This window comes from Felis catus, chromosome B3 (genome assembly GCF_018350175.1).
Source record: "Felis catus isolate Fca126 chromosome B3, F.catus_Fca126_mat1.0, whole genome shotgun sequence".
In the NCBI taxonomy this organism is placed as follows: Eukaryota; Metazoa; Chordata; class Mammalia; order Carnivora; family Felidae; genus Felis; species Felis catus.
In genome coordinates, this window is record NC_058373.1 from 73,402,881 (window position 1) to 73,426,950 (window position 24,070).

The 24,070-nt window shown below is 53.1% G+C and overlaps 2 protein-coding genes and 1 long non-coding RNA gene across 10 annotated transcripts; 2 read left to right on the forward strand and 1 right to left on the reverse strand.

Moving 5' to 3' along the window:
• Positions 1-113: 113 nt before the first annotated feature.
• On the reverse strand, positions 114-20,069 carry LOC123386016. The gene is made up of 3 exons (XR_006599398.1): positions 19,958-20,069; positions 16,502-16,708; positions 114-1,380 (listed from the first exon to the last, which is right to left on the reverse strand). It is a non-coding gene; the product is annotated as an uncharacterized LOC123386016 (long non-coding RNA).
• On the forward strand, positions 5,738-9,885 carry MRPL52 (mitochondrial ribosomal protein L52). 8 transcript variants are annotated; one of them, XM_023255578.2, is made up of 5 exons: positions 6,404-6,779; positions 6,887-6,944; positions 7,023-7,090; positions 8,889-8,960; positions 9,330-9,436. In XM_023255578.2, exons 1-5 carry the CDS (start codon positions 6,752-6,754, stop codon positions 9,434-9,436), a joined length of 333 nt encoding a protein of 110 aa, XP_023111346.1. In that variant the 5' UTR covers positions 6,404-6,751. The 8 variants fall into 8 exon arrangements, with proteins under 8 accessions (XP_023111347.1, XP_023111346.1, XP_003987502.1 ...); XM_003987453.5 differs by having other exon boundaries at positions 6,685-6,779; positions 6,884-6,944; positions 8,889-8,953; positions 9,330-9,885; XM_006932721.4 differs by having other exon boundaries at positions 6,699-6,779; positions 8,889-8,953; positions 9,330-9,885.
• On the forward strand, positions 11,386-22,136 carry MMP14 (matrix metallopeptidase 14). The gene is made up of 10 exons (XM_003987454.5): positions 11,386-11,769; positions 15,759-15,907; positions 16,289-16,411; positions 16,791-17,098; positions 17,591-17,752; positions 18,319-18,479; positions 18,657-18,795; positions 18,928-19,078; positions 19,555-19,670; positions 20,048-22,136. Exons 1-10 carry the CDS (start codon positions 11,665-11,667, stop codon positions 20,380-20,382), a joined length of 1,749 nt encoding a protein of 582 aa, XP_003987503.1. The 5' UTR covers positions 11,386-11,664; the 3' UTR covers positions 20,383-22,136.
• Positions 22,137-24,070: the final 1,934 nt, after the last annotated feature.

Consider the following 24,070-nt stretch of genomic DNA (forward strand, 5'->3'; position numbering starts at 1 on the left):
GAGTTCAAGAGTGGAACCGCAAACCCCGTAGGGGACGCCCTCCCGCAGTTCTCCCCTCCCCCATGACCCTGGCCCCACACTCCTCCGCCCCCGCCCAGCCAGCAGGCCGACCTCACCTTTGCCCCTTTCTCCCACACTCCCCAGCCCCCAGCCCCGCCTCGCCTTCCCCTGCCGGCTCCCTTTAGTACCCTCTTTCCCTTGGCCCCTGGGTGTTCCGTATCCGCAGCCCCGAGACCTCGCCTTCCCAAACCCCGACCCAGCCGCCGCCCACCCTCAATGCTCCTCTTAAAAGCTTGGTCGCCCCCGACGTCCAGGTCTGGATACGGAGGCCAAACCGGGGTCTGCCTTGAGGGACCAGCAACCCACCCCACCCGGCGTCCCCTTCCCTTCCTTCCCCCTGGCCAAGCAGCCTCCGCCCCTCCCCGGGCTTCAGGAAGCGCTGGAGGAGGGGAGCGTGGTGGGTGGAGGGAAGGGCGCCAGGGTCCGAGAGCCGAGGTGGCCTGCAACCCGCTCCCCTGCCCTCTCTTCGCTCACGCACAGCTGCGCTACCCCTGGGACAGGGAAGTGTCTGCGGATACCCTTGGGTGCGTCCTCCGCCCCAGGGACGCTCAGCTTCCTCTTCCCACCCTCCCAATCCTGCTCGCGCTGGCTGCCCGACGGGGGTCGGGCCAGAGCCCCAAACCCTGGCAACCCCGCCTCCGGCCCGGAGATGCAAAGCTGAAACTCCGGAGGGACTCTGGACTGCAAAGTCCCGTGGGGGAGGAGGAAAGGAGCGGCGCCCGCCGGGAGCCAGGGGAGGGGTCTTTCGGATGGGCGTCTCAACTCCCCGCCCCCTCGGGGAAGCTGTTGCATCAGCTTCGAGATCCCCAGTTAAAGGAAGTGGTCTCCACCAGGAGGGGAAGGTGTCGGGCAGTAGAGCTGCCGCCAGGAGGCAGCACTTAACCAAAAATATCCCGTTCTCGGGTGTCGGAGAGGCTGGAGTGCCCAAAGCATCTTTCATCTGAAGTCTTAGTGGCAGTGTGGACCCAACAACAAAGGGTGTTGCTGAGCTGATTCAAGGAAAGGGATCTGGAAACGCTTTACCATGTGTTAAGGCTAAAAGATGACTTGTAAATAATACGATTGTTTGTACACCTTTTGGACAGTCCAACTGTGGCATTTTTAAAGCCAGCATTGCCACTCTGCAGAAATTCACCAAGAGCTACCCACCTTCAAGACCAGTCTGGTGTGGGGCGCCTGGGTGGTTCAATCAGTTAAGCGTCAGACTTCGGCTCCGGTCATGGCCTCACAGTTGGTGATTTCGAGCCCTGCATCAGGCTCTGTGACTTCTTTTTAAAAGACCACTCTGGTGAAATGACACACAGCTGAGAGATTTCCCAGCTGCAAGAAAAAAAGTAGCCCAAGGTCATAATTTACCCATCTTGAAGCTAGATGATTTAACACAAAATTTAGCCCGAATTGATTTAGCAGCCATGGGGAAAGAAAAGGAATGTGTTACAATAAATTGTGTGTTAAGGAAATAATATGCAAAGCAACATATTGTGTAGGGGTGGCCTTTAGTTGCCACATTTCTTGCATGGGTTGACAGTGATTGTTGTTGAGTGGTCCTAAAGAGGAAGATAATGAAGGAAGGTAAAATAAGATACTTCCCAAATAGTTTGCTCTTCAAACTTCAGTTTGGTCATAGGCGTGTAAAAAGGAGAACGAGTTACTAAATGAAATGGAATTGGTCACCCTGAGTCAGTTTCACTGATATTTTCTCCAACATCATCATTATTCATCTCGATGATTTAAAAAGCACCTAGCTTCCCAGGGGCACCTGGCTGGCTTAGTCAGTGACTCTTGATCTCGGGGTCCTGAGTTTGAGTCCCATGTTGGGCATAGAGATTACTTAATTCAAAAAAAAATTGGGGTGCCTGGGTGTCTCAGTCAGTTAAATGTCCGACTTTGGCTCAGGTCATAATCTCGTGGGGTTCATGGGTTAGAGCCCCACATAGGACTCCGTGCTGACAACTCAGAGCCTGCCTGGGATTCTTTCTCTCCTTCTCTCTCTACCCTTCCCTTGCTCAAGCTCACAAACTCTCTCAAAATAAATAATCTAAAAAAAAATTTTAGTTTAATAAAAATAAAAAGCATGTGGGGCACCTGGGTGGCTCAGTTGGTTAAGCATCCGACTTCTTCAGGTCATGATCTTGCAGTTCCTGGGTTCTAGCCTCACGTCGGGCTCTGTGCTGACAGCTCAGAGCCTAGAGCCTGCTTCGGATTCTGCGTCTCCTTCTCTCTCTGTCCCTCCCCCACTTGCACTGTGTGTGCGTCTCTCTCTCTCTCTCTCAAAAGTAAATAAACATTAAAAAAATTTTTTTAATAAATAAAATTAAAAGCACCTAATTTCTTAGAATAGTGCATTTGTACAAAAGCTACTGTGTACGGAACACACAGAAGGATATTTGAATAAACATACTGGACAAAAACATGAGTGGGTGGCAAAATATTAAAACCAAAATACAGGCTGTATTCCTTGAGAAGCAAGGAGTTTAAGAGAGGAAAGACATGAAGCTCAGATTCCTGATGCTTCCCATTGCTCTTAATTCCAGCCTTTGCCAGATGAAGTCCAGAGGTTGAAGAACATCTAGTTTGGAATGACAAAGCCACTTTCCTGTGGTTCATGAGTCTAATGAAGTCATTAAGGAGAGCTGTCCAATTGCCAGACCCCTTCCCCTGCCACAGTGTTCTATGAGGTCCCTGAGAAGGCTGCTGATGTTAGCTGTCAGCACTAGTGTTCTTTCTCTCTCTCTCTCTCAAAATCCTAAACCATATTTCCTGCTATTTACAACCCACGGATTGTCCACAGCATACTAACCACGTCAAAAGCTGAACTCGTCTTCCTTCCAAAGACATTTCCCCTCCCACATTTCTCAGTTTTCCCAATTAAACTTCCCATCCTGTCCCCCAAAGTTCTCCAGCTCTGGCTCCTTGACTCCCATAGATATTCAAGCATTGCACGTGTTCATTTCTGCACACAGAATTTATATTGTTCACATTATTTGTTCACCTTCATGTGTGTGCCCTTTTTTATAATTTTGCAAATTCAGAGCACCTGGCTGGCTCAGTCAGTAGAGTGTGTGACTCTTAATGTCAGGGTTGTGAATTTGAGCCCCACGTTGGGGTAGAGATTACTTTAAAATAAAATCTTCAAGGGCGTCTGGGTGGCTCAGTCGGCTAAGCATCTGACTTCAGCTCAGGTCATGATCTCGAGGGTTTTTTTTCTGGAGGGGGGGGTGTTGTTGTTTTGTTGGGGGTTTCTTTGCTTTTGTTTTATTTCTAGGTTCTTGACTTTAAGCCCCGCAATCAGCTGCTCACTGAGGTCAGTGCAGAGCCTGCTTTGGATCCTCTGTTCCCCTGTTTTCTCTGCCCACGCCCCACTCAATATGTGTTCTACCTCTTTCTCAAAAATAAATAAACATTTGTAAATAAATAAATAAATAAATAAATAAATAAATAAATAAATAAAATATTTAAATAATAATAATAATAATAATGATAATAATAATAATTTTGCAAACCGATGGTGTCCCCCAAGTGTGTGAGCTACTGAAAGAGAGGAATATTGCTGGTTCAACTATTTTGTATAGTGATGGTGGTAGCCAGCTTGTCATCTTTCCTGTCAATCTTGACTGTTGACACGAAGGTTGTTTTCCCAGCCCCTGGCTTCTACTATTTGATTTGCCAACTGGGAACTATGTAATGGGATTCCAGTGCTGTCTACCTCAGCTGTCTATCTCAGAAACAGCCAAAGGTATACGGAGCCAGGCTTGGGAAAGTGGCATCCAGTCACTATTGCAACTGTCAAACTATAAATCCACAGCCACGTTTTGATTCCATTTCCTGATCTCTGAAAACTACAAGCAATCTGTACGATTGCTTCCTGGACTGTCTTATCTACTTTACAGATGTATTATGAAAATCATGTGAAATCATTTATATAGAAGTGTTTTGATAGGTGAAAATGAAGTGTATGAATGCAAGATGGTAATAGTTCCTTACTGTCTTATTGCCCTTGCCTAGTATTTGGTGATCCATTTGTTGGCTTATAGTCAAGGTTCTTTTGTTCCCATCCTTTTTTTGGTTCAGCCCTAGCTATACCACTCTTATTGTTATTGAAACAGCTGCTTTTACTTCTTAAACCAGGATCCACCCTTCCCCTCTTTCAAAGCACAGCTCAGAGCCACCTCCTGTGGAAAAACTTCCCAGTCTTGCAGAAGGAAATGATAAACTTCCAGATAGGCCATTGCACCACTCCCTCAGTTTCCCCCAGTCAGCACGCATTAAGTGTCTAGCTTAGCACACGGTAATGGGCACTTGTGTAGGAGCTTCACCATTTATAAAGCATCTGTACTTACTTCAGTGTTTTAAGATGTCATATATTAAGGGTTTTTTTTTTTTAATTTTTTAATGTTTATTTATTTTTGAGAGAGAGACAGAGAGAGAGAGAGAGAGAGAGACAGAGCAAAAGCAGGGGAAGGGCAGAGAGAGAGAGAGGGAGACACAGAATCCAAAGCAGGCTCCAGGCTCTGAGCTGTCAGCCCAGAGCCGACGTGGGGCTCGAACTCATGAACCATGAGATCATGACTTGAATCAAGTTGGACACTTAAGTTTTTTTTTTTTTAAGGTTATTTAATTTTGGGAGGGGGGAGGGGGAGGGAGAGAGGGAATCCCAAGCAGGCTCTACACCATCAGCATGGAGTCCAACTCAGGGCTCATACTCAGGAACCATGAGATCATGAGCTGAGCCAAAATCAAGAGTCACACGCTCAACCAACTGAACCACCCAGGTGCCCCTAAGCTTTTTATGAAAAAATTAAGATAAATGAGTTCCCCAAGACAAATAAATTATTCAAAAGAGGGAAGGAGCCACAGATCTGTGTTTTCTATGTACCAATACAGTAGTCCTACCTGATCCACAGGGGATACGTTCCAAGAACCCCAGTGGATACTTATAACCATGGTAGTACCAAACCCTGTATATATTATGGGGGTTTTTTTCCCATATAGACATACGTATGATAAAGTTTAATTTAAAATCAGGCACAGTAAGAGATTAATAACAATAAAAATCATAACAATATATTGTGATAAAAGTTATGTGAATGTGATCTCTCTCAAAATGTCTTATTGTACCATATTCATCTTTCTTTTGTAGGTGATAAGATAAAGTGAGGTGAAATATGGACACTGTAACTTAGCGTTAGGCTACTATTGACCTCACAATTTGTCAGGAGCATCTGCTTCTATAGGGCAACTGAATGTGGATAACTGAAACTGCAGAAAGTGAAACCATGGTTAAGAGGGTACTTCTGTACCTGCCTTGTTGCTGCAAGGATTATATTAGACAATATGTGGTGGTAGCCCTTGTAAAACTGAAATCGGATCTTAGCTCCAAGACCTATTCCCCAAGAAAGCCTTCAGCTTTCTCCAGATCAACTTCCCATTATAGCTACAAATGGGTACTTGCCAACACTCATCTTGGAGGACTTCTGACTTCTGCTGCCTCCATTTTGACCTCAAACTTTTTTTTTTTTAATGTTTATTCATTTTTGAGAGGAAGAGAGACAGAGCAGGAGCAGGAAAGGAGCAGAGAAGGAAACACGGAATTCAAAGCAGGCTCCAGGCTCTGAGCTGTCAGCACAGAGCCCAACGTAGACCTCAAATCCACGAGCTGGGAGATCATGACCTAAACTGAAGTGGGATGCTTAACCGACTGAGCCACCCAGGCGCCCCTTTGGTTGGGTTCTTTCCAGCCAGTCTCTTGGCTCAGGTGGAAGACCCTGAGGGCATAGCAACCTCTGAGGAGAATGAAACAACCCAAGCAATAAGCACTGTCCTGAGACACAAAACACCACCCATGATTGACTCTAAGCAAAACACTGATAGATTTGACCTTCACTGCCCCCCTGCAGGTACTCGCCCACCTTTGCCCCTCATTTTCCTTGTATAAACCTGGAAGTATTTTCAGCGCTTTCAGACACTTGACCTCTGTCTTCCTGGTGTTGGTCTCACTGAACTAAATCCCTTTCTGGTTTCACCACTGTCTGTCTGCCTTTGGATTTTTGTCAGTGGCAAGTGGCCAGAACCTGATCTGTTTGGGATCCCCAGAACTAGGTGCTCTTGCATCCCTGTGCACCTGCTAGAATCTCAACGGTACTGTTACAGTAATGTGGGTGATCATCATTGTCTTCTCTCGCTAGACTGGGGACGCTATCAGAATAGTGATGACGTCTGTTTTGCAGAATCCCCAGCACTTAGTACAATGCTTGCCACATAAGCTCTTCAATTGTGTTGAATAAATAAGGACGGAGACCCAAATTTTCCGATTCATTCTAGATTTGACACCTAGGCTGAGGAAAAACATGTTACAGTGATGCAGAAGACAGAATAAGGGAACTCCTAAGATAATGGCATAAATTTCAAAGGACTAGACACCGCTGCGCAGAGATCGCTGGAGCAGCTCAGAACGATTCAGTCTAGGACACGACTTCCACTGAGGATGTAACCAGTACTGACGATTCATACGCAGACCAACCACTGTCGCCTAAATACTAGGGCCGCAGTTTTGTCCCTCTCTTCCGTACAATGGCCCAAGATGGCGGGGCCCGTGATTGAGAACCAGATTCAAGATGGCGGCTTCCGACTTCCCATGCGGCGTAGCGCGTGACACCGGGGCCACGCCCACTTCCGGCTCCGCGACTTCAGCATGGCTGCTTTAGGTACCCTGCTTTTGAGTAAGTGGGTGTGGAGTCGGTGGGCTCAGGGGCCCGCGGGGGCAGGGCTAGGACCCCTGAGTTGAGTGCACGGCCTCTCTCCCAACTCTGCCCTGTTTTCCCAGCAGGTGTCCGGAAGCTGCACAGTAGCGTGGCGGCTCGGGCGGGCAGTCAGTGGCGACTCCAGTGAGTTACTGGTTTAAGGGGGTCCTGGGGTGCCAGAAGGTGGGCTGAATCCTCACCGGAATGTTTTTCTCCACCCAGGCAGGGCCTGGCTGCTAACCCCTCTGGCTACGGGCCCCTTACGGAGCTCCCAGACTGGTCTTACGCGGGTGAGCGCTGATCTAACAGTTAACTGTCCCTAAGAGAGTTTCGCCGAGATGGAACGTCCCTGGACTGAGGGTGGGAGGGAGAAGGGGGTTAAGGCGGGGATGTGTGTGAGTGAACATAGTATTGAACTTTATATTTGGAGTTGGGGAGAAGCAGCCTGGTTACTTTGTATTTTAAATTATGCCTATAGAAAGTGCAGCTAGACAGGATCTTGTGGGGTGAGAAGATAATTCTAACTTGGGGCGCCCCGGGGGGAGGGAGTGACAAGATCTTTACGTTTCTCAAGGGCGACGATTTTTAAAAAGGTAGAAAGACCCACCATTCTACCTGGTGAGTACATTGTTGAGAATTTGGTACCAGATGCAGGGAGAACTCTTTGAAAGGCTGCCTAAATGAACATCTCAGAAGAGAGGGGTAGAAGGGTGAGGACTGAGGATGGCGGGCTCCCTTCAGAAAAATGTCTTCCCTTGAAAAAAAAGGAAGGAAGGAAGGAAGGAAAAGGAAAGGAAAGGAAAGGAAAGGAAAGGAAGAAGGAAAAAATAGATATTAGACCTAGAAGGGAGGGATGTTAGAAAAGTTGAAGCCATTCCCCATTCCCTATATGGGACTCCAGTTACAGGTGGGAAAACTGAGGCCTCAGAGTTCCCGTGATCAAACAGCTAGGTAATAGCAAAGCTAGGACTAGAACTGAGCGGGAGCCAGGCACCGTTCAACAGCACAGAGACCTGAATACTAATACCCTATTGGATTCTATAGAAGTGTGATCCTGAAGAGGATGGTGAAGGTTTTTCTGTTCGTTATTTACTGTAGGAAGCCTAGCACCTCCCAGAAGTAGTATGGAATATTGGAAAGACTCTGGAATTGAGTGTTAATTCAGGTTTCTTTACTTGCTAACTTGTAGTCTTGGACATGTTACTTAATTGTATCTCTCAGTTTCCACAAAACTTTTGGGCAGACTTTTCACTGTTTGCTTCTTACTCTGTAGAAAGTAAGTGCCCTTTTTCTTCAGCTCCATTATTAACTACTTCAGGTCAGATATTGCATCTTTTCACCAAGTCAGCAGATATTTATAGAATTTTGATTATGTGGTTGTGTGCCTACCCTGCACTACAGTGAAATCTAGGGATGCAATCCATGAAAGTCTGGCTGGGAAAACGGCATGACATCTTTAAAAATTAGTAATAGTTCAGTGCTCTACCCCTTTCCAAGAGGATCTGAAGTGCCACATAAGGCCAAAACAAAACACAACAACAACAAACAAACAAAAAAAAGCAATAGTACAATAAATGTCCCAAGGCAAATAGATGAATAATAAAGAACCAATATGCACTTCTTTCATAAAGAGATTTGACAGAGTTGAAAAGGTTAGAGAATGGTTTCTGGGACAGATAGGGCTTGGAGGGGTGGGGGGCCTAAGGATGAGAACTGGGCTGAAAGGAAAGGAAAAGAAGGTATTTCATTATGGAGTGAGATGGGATTCAGCAAAGATTCACGGAGAGTGGAACGGTGATCAGATTGCTTGAGTGGGGGGGTTTCTAAAGCTAAAAGGAGATTCAGCACTTCAAAGGACCTTGAATTCCAGGACAATGAGGGGTAAGTGAAATCGAGTAGGAGTGTGCCTCAGAGCTTATTCTTGGCATATCTTACCCTTGACACTGAGGGATGGGTTCTGGAGAACTAAGCCATCACAGGTGTGAAAGTGGAAGAAAGGAACTAGAGACTGGTTCTTCCCTTGTCCCTGTCACAGTGCCTTCACACGGTGCTGTCAGCCATCTCTAATACTTGTCTTTTTTTCTGCAGATGGCCGCCCTGCGCCTCCAATGAAAGGCCAGCTTCGAAGAACAGCCCAAAGGGAGAAGTTTGCAGTGAGTGGCTAGAGCCCAAGCCAGGGCAACCTGTGTGTACTTGGAGGGAAAAAACTTTACATTTTAATTTGTCTTGAGCTGTACTGACACATAAGCTAACTCGTACCCCCTATACCGAGGTTTTAACAGCTCAAGGTTTTTACAGTGCTTTGAGGAGGGGGGAATGGAGTGAGCACTCCGAGGGTGGGAACCAGTGGTAGACATTCTGCTACACATTCTCCTTCCTCCTACTTCCCAACCCAGGACCTGGTCCCCCTCCCCACTCAACAGTGTCATTTTCCAGCTGAAACTTTTGCCTTTGATCTGTGAGTGAAAGGATATATGTGCAGAGCCCAAGCCCCAGATGTTATCCACCCTGTTTTCCTGTCTGTTTCAGAGACGAGTTGTACTGCTGTCACAGGAAATGGATGCTGGCTTACAGGCATGGCAGCTCAGGCAGCAGAAGTTGCAGGAAGAAGAAGGGAAACAGAAAAACGCTCTTAAACCCAAAGGGGCTCTACTGCAGAACCCACTACCAAGTCAATAAAAAGCAGTACCTGTCTCCCTTTCCCAGCCTCTCTCTGGCTTTCTTCTCTATCACCTATATGCCTCATCCTGGTCAGAAGAGAGCCTTCACGTTCCCCATCTGTCTTCCCGGCACAAGAGCTTGGACACCAGAAAGAACAGCCTGTAAGATCACTGCCTGGAAGAGTTGGCTTAGTGCCCTCATCACTGGCTCCGTTCCAGTTCAGTGGAACCTCGCTCTGGGATGCTTCCCTCCTTCACGAGCCATAGGACTGGCCCAACTATGAACAGTAGCTGCTCTGCGAACTGCTACGAAAAAGGGGCAGCAGTTTTCCTGGTGTTAGCTAGGCACTCAAGCCTTTAACAGCCCATACACAGCTCAGGCTGTGTGCAGTTACTCATTTAATAAATGCTTTGATAAAAAAGGCTTTCCGGCTGAGGTCCATTTCTTGGCAAGCGACTGGTGTCAGTTTTCCTAAGCTTCAGATACATGGCCCAAGAGGATACCCCCACTGGGAACACTGACATGGGAAGAACCAGACTTGGGTGTCGCATGTTCTGCTAAAGAGTTGGATTCTGAGGTTTCTTTGGTTCTGGCAAAATTCCAGAGGTTGGTTAGAGAGAGGCCTGTACCTCCCAACCGCACTTTGTGTAGGGGAGCCCTGGAGGTAGGTGCTCAGCCCCCAAACAGTCACCATGGCATAGGTATCTAATACCCATCATATATCTCCCACAAACCTGTTAGCTGTCCGGGACCCAGGGAAAGCTTTCATTTAATTGATCACGGATTCTGGGGGAAAAGGACCTTTGCTCCAGTTACAATACAGAGCACTGGGCTTTTCTTCCGTTATCCCGCCACAAACTTGTAACAGTTCCTGGATCTCTAGAATTTCTGGAGCTTCCTACCTGACCTAATTTCTGTCCAGCCTCCTTTATTCCTTGCTTTCTTTCCCTCCCTTCTTCCCCCCACAACCTCCTTCCTCTCTCGCTGACCAATGCAATTCTGGGATCTTAGATTTCGCTGATGGTCGAGTTTTCTGTCTCCCACACTTTTCCTGCTTCTGTTGTGCTGCTTTTCCAGATCTAACTCAACCTCTTATCTGTCTCTCTCCCCCACTATCCACTTCAGCGTGCCCTTCCCTTCTCCTGCATCCCTCCACATTTTGTTATCAGTTTAGTCAGTCCCTGAACTGCCTTTTTCCAGTGTAGAGGGGGAGCTAAACCCCCAAAGTCCTAATTCCCAATCTCTGGTCTAACAGTTTCCCTAAATTTGATTTGCCTTTCCCCACATTCCATGGCCTTGTACCTCTTTCCTCCCCAGCCTGCTCTAATTAAAGGAGCAGCCAGATTGCAAACGATGATAATTAAGGGAGTGCGTTTGTCTTTCCATAAGAACCCCCAGACCCAATGTGGTTGTGCAATTTGTTGGTGGGTGGGTGGATTGTATAACGGTTGCATGTTTGCAGCAGGAGAGGGATGGAGGTGGTTGTCGAGATCCAGGGGCAAAAGTTTCAATTTGGTTGAGCCACAGGTCTCAGCGGACAAACCCCCAACCCAGGTGTCCTGGACATGGAAGACCTTCACCACCGTCATCCTAGACTCTGAACTCGTTTGCGCCAACCACTGGGCTTCCCAGTACTTCCCACTCTGAGGTGAGACAAATGCTGAACACCAGAGGACTCAAGCCACCCAAAATATGCTTAGGGGGAGAAAGTCTCCCACATCCCGTCCGCTGGGTCCCCCCCCCAGACCCCTGTCCTTAGCTGTGGCCTCAACCCCTGCAGATGGCAGCCTCCACCACAGAAAGGCAACTTAGGGTTTTTTTTTTTTTTTTTTTTTTTTTTACCCGGCTCTTGGCTGTAATTGGATTCAGGCTGAAACAACCACGTCCGCACCGGGAAAGGAGGGCATTGGGGCGGGGGCGGAGAGGCTGTGGGAGAAGGGAGGGACCAGAGGAGAGAGTGAGAGAGGGCTCGCGGATCCAGTTCGCAGACTAAGCAGAAGAAAGATCAAAAAACAGAAAAGAGGGGACGAGCAAACAGGCGCTTTCAAGAGCAATCCCCTCATCTCCAAGCGGACAACGGTCTAGGAATCCAAACTCAGCGCCCACCGAAGACAAAGGCGCCCCAAGGGAGTGGCGGCACAACCCCAGGGCTTGGGCCCCACTGCGGAGCCCTCACGGCTGGCGGCCGGGACAGTCGCGGACCATGTCTCCTGCCCCACGGCCCGCCGGCGGTCTGCTACTCCCGCTGCTCACGCTCGCCACCGCGCTCGCCTCCCTCAGCTCGGCCCAAAGCAGCTTCAGCCCCGAAGTAAGTGAGCTCCTCCAGTCCTGCCGGGAGTCGCGCCCGCCGGGGAGGCGAGCCGGGGGTCTCCCAGGTCTCCCCCGCTTGGAGAGCAGGGCGCCGGAGGTCTCTGGCCCTCCGGCCCGCAGGAACCCCCTCCCTTCCTTTCCCTGCTCATCTCCAAACTTCCAAGTCGATCCAACTTCTGCTTCCCCCCAACCAACCCCCGACCCGCCGCCAACTTTCTTCCCCAGTCCTTTCCTGGGAAGAGCTTTACAGCGGGGCCCACCCCAACCCTCCCGGTTCTGCCGGGCTGTGAGTTCAGCTCCGGAACCAGGAGGGAGCCTGGTAAATACTTGAACTCGGCTCAGACCCAGCGCTGCCCTGGTTCCTTGTCCTGTGCGCGAGATCGTTGTTTCTTCAACTTTCCAACCCTCCAGCGCTCTCCCGCCCGCGCCCGCCGGCGCTGGGGCTGCCAGGGAGGCTCGGGTGGACGGCGCCGCGGCTCCGGGCCCCCCACGCTGAGCGCCTCCCGGGCGGTCCCGGCCCTCCGTGGATGCAGGCGCCGCCAGGTGGGGTCGGGGCTGGACGGCCTGGCGGCCCCGGCCCCCGACCCACCCCGCCTCCCCGAGCGGACCCCTCTGTGTCCCCGGCCCGGAGCCCTGGCGTCGAGGGTCGCGGAGCTGGCGCCCTGGCCGCGTTTCCGTACACACAAAGCTCTCCTTGTGAGCCAGGGGCTCGGCCGGCCGAGCAGCCGCCTCCTGCCTCTACCCCCACTCACACCACCCGCCTCCAGCGACGCCTTTAGGCTCTTTTTGTTGCTTTTGTTAATTGCTTTTCTGTGTTAATTGCAGGGAGACTGAGGGCAACGCACCGGGGAGTAGGGTGAGAGGGCCAGGCCCAGGGCACCCCGCAGGGTCTCTACCGCCTCCGGCGACCCCCCCCCCCCCCACTCTTTCCCAGACGCTGGCCCACCGGCCCGGGAGGAAGCCGCGTGGGAGTTGTCTGGGGAGGTTTTTCCTCTTTCTTTCTCTCTCTCTCTCTCTTATTTTGGGGTGAAGGTGGGAGACGAATTTGATCAGCTTCTTATTTTGGGCCATCCCAACCCACTCAGCCCGGCAGGGCCTGGGTGCGGTCGGGAGGGGCCGGGAAGGGCCCCAGAAGGGGGAGGGGATCTGGACTTGGCTTCCTCCCTCCTGGTCCTGGCCCTGGACCCACCCCCGGAGGAAACATCTCCAGAAAGAACACACTCTCTCTGTCCCGAAGGGATCCGAGGCTAAAAAGAAAAGCGTGGCCCTGGGGAGGGGGTGGCCAAGGAGAGTGCGAATCTGCTGTGGGGCCCAGCCTGACAGGGTCCTGCTGGAGGAGGCATCCTCTGTCCAGGCCTGGAGTCTTCATCGGAGGTCTGCAAGGAGAGCCCCTAACAAAAGGAGTCTGGACATCTAGGGGCTGTCCCCTGCCAACTTTGCCTGCCCTGCCTTCCCTCCCCTGCCCCACTAGGCCCCCCTAGGGGAGGGGCGGCAGCCCTGGCTCTGTTTTAAGTGGGTCATGGGCAGTCCCAGTGCCAGAACCACCATTTGCTTCTGGGCCACGGAGGGAGGAACAGGCCCAGAGGCTCTGATCCAGGGCCTGCTGGAGAGCCAGAGTTCCCCTCATCCACCCACCCACCTACCCACCTTCTGCAGGACTCCTAGGCCAGAGGTGGGAGGGGTTCTGTTGAGTTTTCCCCTAGGGGAATACTCAGACCACTCAGTTTTCAAGACAAAGCCAGCCAACTGAGTTTTTTGACCTAACATAGTTGCTCCCTCTCCAGGCCAATCTAGAGGGCGAGCTCGGGTGGCCAGGCCTCAGCCAGCCTGGTCCCTCCCACCAGGCCTCCAGAGTCCTGCACCAGCTCCAGGACAGCCCTCTCCTCCTCGTGGCCTGTCTGGCACTTGGCCCTTCCCCCACCCAGCCGCAGACACAAGAGTCCTCTCTTCTGTGGTTCCAACCTCACCTCCTAGTCTTCTCTGTGGTTCTTGCTTTGCTCAGAGCCTAGGCCTGGGAGGAGAGGGATGGGGGCACTTCCTTTCCAGGCTTTGTGGCTCTCTTTGACTCCAGGGAAGTCCCTTTCTTGCTTAAGTCTCCATTTTTCTCTCTTGTGCATGGTGGGGGGGCGGGGGGCACTTTGTGGGTGTGAATATTTAGACCTGCCTACTTTCTTGAAAGACTCACGGGGGAGAGGGTTGATCCCACCGCTCCTAGATGAGGATTCTCTCCACCTCTCTGCCACCCTCTATTCTGTCATTCTGCCCTAGCAGAATTCCCCTCAGCTTTGCTCCCTGAGGGTTGAGGGGCCTGACTTCAGTCCTCCTGACTGCCAGCTCCAGGAGTAGGCCACTCCCATGCTTCTCCAAAGCTGAAGTAGTGGCTCCCCCACCCGGGGTCATAAGCCTGGGGTGTGTGTACCCTACAGGTGAGGCCAAGGGCAAAGGGAGTTTCCTGCATACTTGGGCACAGGCCATTGCAACCTCCCACGGGCACTAGCTGTGGCATCAGCCAGCGCAGGTCAGGGCAAGCAAGCCTACAGCTTGTGGGGAGAGTAGCCGGGTTCTGGAGCACCCTGCTCTGCTCCCCTGTGGTAGAGCAGAGGTTAAACTTTGCTCCCTCCTCTACCCTTGAGGAGGGGCTCTCAGAGCCGGGTGGTGCTAAGGTTATTCAGGCCAGGCCTGTTGGCTGGGGAAAGGCTGGGTTGTTTACATCTTGGGCCCTAACTCCCATCAGCCTTGGGGGATCACTTCCCAGAACCCTGTTGCAATTCTTGCCCCTGCGGGCACATGTCTCCAGTCAGCTGCTCCTGAATCACCCCCAGCCCCAATGCAGGAGCACTGCTCCACTTCCCGGGCCGGGCCCAGAGGTGAAGGGCCACATGAAGATCCATCCTGACAACCTGGGATAAGGGATGTGGTGCCCAACAGCAGCCTCCACCCCTCTGCACTCCCAGATTCCATCCCAGGCAACGTGCAGGCCCCCTCTGGACTCCTTAAGAAGGCAAAGCTGGAACAGGGACCAGAGTAGTATCTCCCCTAGAGAATCCCAGCATTTTCATATTCCATATACACCTTGGCTCATTTTACTTTTCAGGCTTTAGGAAAATACTCCATTGTTCTTACAATAAAGGCTGACTCCACCCCCCCCCCCCCACCCCCGTCAGCAGGGCTTTGTAGTTTGCATACCTTTCAGTCAAACACCAAAAACCTAACTTTATTTTAAGGCAGCATGCCAGCTTTTATATTATGAACAATTCACAACATACCTTAAGTAAAATACAGTCACCGAGTCTCTACCACCTCCCCCATCTCCCACTGCCCGTACTGAGAACCTTAAATAAGGGCCTTTAGGTCCCATGCCCTAGGTCAGATGCTCGGATGGGAACAGTGGCAGGATCCTGGCTCAGTGGCTGGATCACACCCCCGACACCTCCAAACGTCCCGGCTTCCCCCTCTCAGCAGCCAGCCTCAGCCCTAGCTCCTTTTCTGCTCACCTTTCCAAAAAGATCTCAGCTGTGAGGGTCCTGGAAGCATGGCATCCCTGTCCCAAGAGGGTCTCATGCCAGGACCAAAATAGAGCCCCCTCGGCCTCCCCACCTCCACCCATGAGGGGCACAACCCATTCTCAGGTAGGACATGCTATATTTACAAGAACACTGACACGGAGGAGGAAAGTGCTGGAGGAATCTCAGCTCTGAGAAGACGAGCCATCTGGGTTCCCATTCTCAAGAGAGTTCACAGCCAAAGTCCAGAGCTGTGGCTCCGTACCCTGTTTGAGCCCACAGCCCCAAGAAGGCAAGTCCTACTGGGGCCTGGGCCAGAGTTCAGGTCCAGCCTGGGAATTCCTCCAGCCCCACTGCCAGAGCCAGGCTGGGAGCTCGTTGCCCTTTCCTCCTAAGCCAAGGGTGCATGCCAGACACCGTGAGGGGGTAGAGTCTCCCCTTGGGCCAAGTGGGGATGCTCTAAGCCACGTTTCTTTCCCTACAGGCCTGGCTGCAGCAGTATGGCTACCTGCCCCCGGGGGATCTGCGAACGCACACACAGCGCTCACCCCAGTCCCTCTCAGCTGCTATCGCTGCCATGCAGAGGTTCTACGGTCTGCGAGTGACGGGCAAGGCTGATGCAGACACCATGAAGTAAGTGCTAGGCCCCGGCAGGAATTCTGCCCAGCACCCACAGAGCACAGAGAGGTTGCTACCTGACTCCTGCCCCCTACCTCAACCCCGCACGCTGACTCTGAGTTACGTATGCCTACATGTGCTCCTTCTCTCCCCTGGTCTCTGGCCCGTGCATCCCTTCTCCTCCCCCATGCCCTACAGTCTCCCCCCACATCCCCACCTGACCCTGCCTCCGCCCAGCCTACACTCCCACTTTTTTTTTTTTTTTTAGACTCTCTCTTATCCACCCTGACCTCATAACCTTGGCCCTTTCCCACACTGACCCTGAGGCCAGGCACACCCCCACTCTGAAGACCTTTCTCTTTCATACACTATCCTGACTGCAATCTCACACCCCAGGGCCATGAGGCGCCCCCGCTGTGGTGTCCCCGATAAGTTTGGAGCTGAGATCAAGGCCAATGTTCGAAGGAAACGCTATGCCATCCAGGGCCTCAAATGGCAGCATAATGAGATCACTTTTTGGTGAGTCCAACAGGCAAGTTGCCTTTCTCCCATCAGGGTTGCCCTTCCTGTCAACTGTACTTACAGACTGAGGACTCCTGTCCTACTCACCTCTGTTCCTGTGAAGCGTCCTCGGGAGTGGGGAGGAAAGGGGCTTTAATCCTGGAGAAAGGTGCAGCCTAGGGGGCGGGGGGTACATCCCAGGGCCAGAAAACCAAAGCCTGGGGGTCCCTTGAGCCCTCAGTTCTTGGGGCTGAGGCATCGTGAGGCAGCAGGAAGAGCCAGGTCAGCAGAGGTGGCTGGGCGGTTCACGCAAACCTGGGAAAGTGCAAGGAGGGAGAATTTTATCCGTTGTTATCCTAACACACTCCCATCCTCTCCCCGTGCGGCTGGACCTCAGCATCCAGAATTACACCCCCAAGGTGGGAGAGCATGCCACATTCGAGGCCATTCGCAAGGCATTCCGCGTGTGGGAGAGTGCCACACCACTTCGTTTTCGAGAGGTACCCTATGCCTATATCCGAGAGGGCCATGAGAAGCAGGCCGACATCATGATCTTCTTCGCTGAGGGCTTCCATGGTGACAGCACACCTTTCGATGGCGAGGGTGGCTTCCTGGCACATGCCTATTTCCCAGGCCCCAACATTGGAGGGGACACCCACTTTGACTCTGCCGAGCCCTGGACTGTCAGGAATGAGGATCTGAATGGTGAGCGAGGTAGCCCTGGGACTCATTTATTCTGGGGAGAGTCGGTGATCGTTTTCATGGGGGGTCTCCCGCCTCCTCCCAAAACCTCAAACCCCACAGTCTCTGGGCTACAAACATCTCCTAGTCTGACTTCCAGTGAGAGCAGGGATCTTATTTTGAGCTATTTACATCTGGTCCTTTCTCTCACCCAATCATTGACTTCCCAAAGACTTCCCACTTTTCTAGGCAAATGGCACCTCCAACTCCTGGGAGAAACTGGGGCCCAGATAGGACCTCAGCTCCCCTTAATACACATCTTCCTGGTATTGATATCTGGCCCCAGAGCACTCTCTCACCTCCAACCAGAACAGATCGCTGACTGGCTTGGTGGCTTTTTGGGTGGGAAACATAACAGGCCCAGCCTCGGGTATGAAAATGAAGCCTCTGGTGGGAAAGCAGAGAGTCTGAGGGAAGGGGCCCAGGCTGCCCTCATAATCATCCCCATCCCTCCAGGGAATGACATCTTTCTGGTGGCTGTGCACGAACTGGGCCACGCCCTGGGCCTTGAACATTCCAACGATCCCTCGGCCATCATGGCACCCTTTTACCAGTGGATGGACACAGAGAACTTCGTGCTGCCCGATGACGACCGCCGGGGCATCCAGCAACTGTATGGTGAGTAATGTATGCCTACATGTGCTCCTTCTCCCTCCTGGTCTCTCTGGCCCGTGCACCCTTTCTCCTTCCCATGTCCTACAGTCTCCTCCCGTCCCCGCCAGGCCCTGCCTCCACCCACCCTACACTCCCACTTGTTTTTACGTTATTTTTTCTATATATTTTTTAAATTGTTTTCAGTGTCTATTTAGTTTTGAGAAAGAGAGACAGAGCATGAGCGGGGGAGGGACAGAGAGAGAGGGAGACACAGAATCTGAAGCAGGCTCCAGGCTCCAAGCTGTCAGCACAAAGCCCGACACGGGGCTCGAACTCACAAACCACGAGATCATGACCTGAGCGAAGTCAGCTGCTTAACCGACTGAGCCACCCAGCCACCCCTATTTCTTCTATATATTTTATTCCTCTCTCACCTTTGATCCCACCTTTTCTGTCCTGCCCCAGCTGATTGCTTCAGCCTCCTCTAAAGGTCCACCCACATCTTTGCAAGGGTATCGTCTGCCCATATATCTGTTCTTTCCTCTCCCCCGTCACAAAGTCTAAAGTGCCTTTCATGTTCTCTACACCAGGAAGTGAGTCAGGGTTTCCCACCAAGATGCCCCCTCAACCCAGGACTACCTCCAGGCCCTCTGTCCCTGACAAGCCCAAAAACCCCACCTATGGGCCCAACATCTGCGACGGGAACTTTGACACCGTGGCCGTGCTCCGAGGGGAGATGTTTGTCTTCAAGGTGAGAGGAAGAAGTGGGCTGGTTTGGGAGGCAAGGGGGCTCTATGCCCAGCAGGCTGGGTGGAAACAGCAGCCGGAAGACTAAGAACTAGAGCTGAGGCAGTGGGAAGCTTTGGGGACTGAGCCAGAGGACTAGCTACAAGACATAACGCCCTGTCCCCACCTTGACGCCTTCCAGGAGCGCTGGTTCTGGAGGGTGAGGAATAACCAGGTGATGGATGGATACCCCATGCCCATCGGCCAGTTCTGGCGGGGCCTGCCCGCATCCATTAACACTGCCTACGAGAGGAAGGATGGCAAGTTTGTCTTCTTCAAAGGTAACCAGGCATTCTACCTTAGTGCTCTGGGTGTGGGGAGAGTCTCCCTGAAAGAGTGGATTCCACTCGACTTCTCCAGAGCCGCAAGAGCCCAAGTGGAACCCTGATCGTGCCCTTCTCTCTCCTCCCCAGGAGACAAGCACTGGGTGTTTGACGAAGCTTCCCTGGAACCTGGCTACCCCAAGCACATCAAGGAGCTGGGCCGAGGACTGCCTACTGACAAAATTGATGCTGCTCTCTTCTGGATGCCCAATGGAAAGACCTACTTCTTCCGGGGAAACAAGTGAGACCCCATCCTCTTGACCCGAGGCCTCTCTCCTCAGATACCACCACCAGATTCTCTCAGTCCTACAGGAGGACCCACTTTACCCCCGGGATGTTTCCCTGGAGAAGTTGCTGGCTGAGCCTCTGCTATTGCCTAGCAACAGACAGCCTCCATTAGGTGCTGAGTGAGTGGGAAGTGACCGGGTCACCATTTCAGACCTGGTCATTTGGCGCCTCCTGCCCCCAGCGCCGTGCCTCCACCCCAGCTGCCAGGCACTATCATTAAAGGCTACTGGTGGCTCCTTGCAGCCTGGGACCTCCCATCCACCCCCACCTTCCGCCACTTTCGGCCACAGGCCCTCATTACTCAAAACTCCTGTCCTGCACCCTGTCCATAGCCACCCTTTGCTCGCTGGTGAATTCAGTCCTGGGCCCTGCTACCCTCCAAGGACATGCCCAGAGCCCGACCGCTTCCCCTCCTCTCCTCTCCTCCAGGTACTACCGTTTCAACGAAGAGCTCAGGGCAGTGGACAGCGAGTACCCCAAAAACATCAAGGTCTGGGAAGGAATCCCTGAGTCTCCCAGAGGGTCATTCATGGGCAGCGATGAAGGTGAGCGGCAAGCGGGGGAGGGTCTCTGTGGGGGGGGCGGGGTATGAGGACAGGGGGTTAAGGAAGAACAGGAGGAAAGATGGACAGTATCACGTAGAAAGCAGTGATGATGAGAACAGCAGAACCCTTGCTGTGTGCCAGGCTCTGAGCAAAGTGCTTTGTGCACATCGGATACCTAATCACCACCATGCTGCCAGCCTGCCACTAGAATTTACCCCCTTTTGCAGCTGAGGAACCCGATGTTCGGAAGGGGTTGGGGATTGGCTCAACCGGGTCACTCCACTCACAGATTTTCCTTCTGTTCTTCTCTCTGTGGGTCTTCTGGATGCTGCCTCCATCCCTTGTTCTCCTTGCCACCTTCTTGCTGACCCCTGCAGTCTTCACTTACTTCTACAAGGGGAACAAATACTGGAAATTCAACAACCAGAAGCTGAAGGTAGAGCCAGGCTACCCCAAGTCAGCCCTGCGGGACTGGATGGGCTGCCCCTCATCGGGGGGCCGGCCAGATGAGGGAACTGAGGAGGAGACAGAGGTGATCATCATCGAGGTGGACGAAGAGGGTGGCGGGGCAGTGAGCGCGGCCGCCGTGGTGCTGCCTGTGCTGCTGCTGCTCCTGGTGCTGGCCGTGGGCCTCGCCGTCTTCTTCTTCAGACGCCATGGGACCCCTAAACGACTGCTCTATTGCCAGCGTTCCCTGCTGGACAAGGTCTGACCCCCACTGCCGCCCGCCCACTCCTACCACGAGGACTTTGCCCCTGAAGGCCAGTGGCAGCAGGTGGTGGTGGGTGGGCTGCTCCCACCTGTCCCGAGCCCCCTCCCTACCCTGCCCCCCACTTCCCTTCTTTTCTGTCCCACGGCTGCCTCTCTCAACCTCAACCCTGGCATTGCTTCTTCCCTAGATGGGTCCCCTGGGGGCTGATCAGGGGCCGCCCCTTCCAGCCCCTGCCCCCCCCCACCCCCAGGGGGCCTCTGTTGCTTGGTGTGTGTCCAGCCCCATCTGAATGTCTTGGCTCTGCACTTGAAGGCAGAACCCTCGGACCTCGCTGGCAAAGGTCAAATGGGGGCATCTGCTCCTTTTCTATCCCCTGATGTACCTTCAACCTCTGAACTCTGACCTCATGAGGCTCTGGGCATTCCAGCCCCACGAGCCCCCAGGCGCACCCCGTTGGCAGCTTCCTACCACTCTTTCTGGCTAAAAGGAATATAATTTTGCTGTGGGGGGAGACCCTGAGAGAGTAGGAGTGGGTGGGGGCTGCACAGCTACCCTAAGACCTTGGGAGGAAAGCTCAGAGTCAGTCCTCTCTGCAAAGATCTGCCTCTGCTGCGCCTGGCCCCAAGAACTTCCCCAGAAGGAGCCTGAGCCATTAAGGGGCTGTAGAAACCCTTGACGGCCCTACCTCCACAAATGTTAGCTTCAGCCGGGGATGTCAAGGTTAGAGGAGCGGAGACCAGGGGGTGCAGCTACCGGGGTGGTGTGGGGCCAAGGACAGAGACTGTCTGGAGCCCTGGGGGTCAACCTGAAGGCCACAGAGAAAGAATCTTGCTCAAATGCAGGCAGCTGGGGTAGGGACCAAGGAACAGAGCAGTCAGAGGGGACAAGACAGGACCAAAAGGCTAACAGGGAGGTGCAGTGGGAGTGGATGGCCAGGGGCCGGGCAGGCCAGGCCAGCAGGGACACGGCAAGGTGGACTGTGGTACCCAGGGAAGGGCATGTTTTATTGGAGCTCTCAGGAAGGGCCCGAGAGAGGCACATCTACTCATACACCTCCTCCACTTTGGTGCCCTTCCTCCAACCAGAGTACACGTATGGGAAGGGTGGGGAGCCCAGAGAAAGCAGCAGAGACAACACATATCCAGGGACTGGCGACTTGGGACCTTAATGAGGGCGGCCACCTAGTTAGGAAGGTGACTGACCAGGGGCTGGCAACGCTCAGCCAGCAGCCTCAGCTGGCCTCAGTGAGACGGCAGGTGCCTGGGTGAGTCTCAGTCAGGTTAGCCCCTCACTTCCTGATGCCCCTGCCCCTCAGCCCATCCTGCCGGTGTCCTGCCTTCTCTCCCCCACCCAGTCCACCCATTTGAAGTCTCCTTTGGCCACCACAGGTGGTCATGGTACCGGGGACTTGGGAGAGTGAGACCCTGTGGGGGCAGTGAGAGGAGAGGGACGTCAGGGGTGGGAGGTTATGGGGGGTGGGGGGAGCGTGGGATGAACGGTGCTGGCAGTTCGGCTAAATTTGTCTTGTTTGGGTTTTTTGTTTTGTTTAATGTATATTTTTATTATAATTATTATATATGAATTCCCTTCAAATCGTTCCTTTTTGTTAACAAGGGGCATGGGAAGGGTGGGGGTGGGGGGGGCAGAGGCATCCGACCCCAGGAACCTGCAGGGCGGGGCTGGGTCAGTGCCCTCTAAGGACATTTTTGACCTTGTTCAACCTTTCCACAAAGAATAAATGGTGTTTCACATTCTTTGTGTGGCTGCATTCTCTCAGAAAGAGAAATGAATGGAAAAGGCACTCCTGACCGGTGTTTTCTGTGATGTGGGGTTTTAATATTTTTCATAAAGGACTATGTTTATTCTTGGTGGACAACATGGACTCAGGGCCGTAGCTGGGAAGTAGGACATACTCCACCGGGGCAGAGAAGTGGTCCACAGAGCCCAGCTGCTCTCTCCCAACCTAGCCAAGAGGTTACTTTAGAGGCCCAGAGCTGCAAAGGGCAAGAGGAAGTGGTCAAGCTGAGGCCACTCGGAAAATCTTCCTAAATTGCACTACCCTGTCACGTGATCTGGCCGCAGACCCTCCATTTCCCCAGACCTGTCTTTTTGCTGCTGGGGACTCCCAGGATCGTTGACACTCGGCCCTTTACCCCAGCCCTCAGCATCTAAGCCTCTTCTAGGCCTGGGGCTCTGCCTCAGGAGCAGAAGGAACAGAGAGGCAACCCATGGCCTACTAGGAGCAGCCTATCTCTGGCAAAACAGGAGTTTCACCCCACTTGCCCAGGAGAGGCAGGATGGTCAGGTTGGAAGGGAAGAATAACAAGGCTTTGTTTCTTCGAAACTGCTGCCCCAGACTGGGTTCCCAGGCTGTCCACCCACCCTTCCCTTCCTCCGAAACCAGCCTGGGGGGAGGAATAGCTCAGTTGCTGAGTCAGCTCAGCTGAAGGGGAGCAGCCCTCTTTCTTCCTCCCCTTCCCTTCCTGCCTTAGCCCGGCCCTCCCCGGGCTCCAGCCCAGGCCCCCTCCACAGCCTTCCTCCAAGAGCACTGGCCCCACCTAGACCAGCGGTTCCATCCAGCTGCTCTTCAGGGCTGGTTGGTGTGATTGCTTTGGCAGAAGGGGTACCCCACCTCTCTGCCAGCCAGGAACCCTGACCCTATGACTGGCCTCCTACACTTCTCCTGCCAACAGCTGTTTGGCACGGCCTGTGTGTCTCAGCAGATTTGGACACCACCACCCTGCCACCCTCACAGGAGGGGATGGGGACCCTGAGAAGCTGGCACGAGAAAGCCAGGGGTTCTCTGGGGGGCGGGGGGCCTGTGCATGTCGCAAGGAGCTCAAAGATGAGCTCATGGCCCCTTTGTGTTTTTGTGGCCCGCATCTGGAGGCAATTACAGATGTTATCCAGTGGGAGTTCTGCAAAACACAGCTGGAGCCAGTAGAGGAGCCTGGGGAGGGGGGACTGCCAGAGGGAAGAGGAGGGGGAGCCTAGGGCTGCCACGGCTGGAGTGCGGTTTCCCCATCACGAGGAAATTGTTTGGCCCTGATTCTGGAATCACAAGATGCTCTCTGAAGCCAAGGGGGAGAGATGGGAACAGAGGACCAGAGACAAAGGGGGAAGAGGTGGAAGAGGCTTCATAAGCAGAGAGAATTGTGGGGTGGAGGCCGGCAAGGTCCCGTGCTTCTGACGTGCCCCGGGCCTGAGGGATCCAGCCCATGAGGCCACCCAGAGACCCCGGGAGGGGCCTTGCTGATCACACAGGGTCAGGCAGGGTGAAGGGAGAGCAGAGGGCCCTGTGGCTCCTGAGAGACCTGACAACACTGCTTTCGCTGGCCCTACCCCGCTTTGTCCGTTGGGCCTGACCCAGTTTCTAAGGTTCCAAGTTCCTTTATTCGAAAGCAGCACATGTGAGCTAGAGCAGCCAGGCGAGAGCCAAGGGGAATCTGTGAGGAGGTTTGGGCAGAACCCAGGGAAGCGGCCTCAGAGGAGACTGGACCGGGGCAAGCGCTGAGGAGAGACAGCGCTCTGCCCACCACTGCACCCCACACGTTTGAGGGGGGAGCCACAGACTCCCTTCTCCAGGGCTCCCCACCACCAGCTGGGCCCACACCTCCAAGGCTGCCAGCCAGGCGCTGGGTCACTGACATGAGAAGGGGAAGACCGAAGAGGAGCTGGGCCTTCTAGG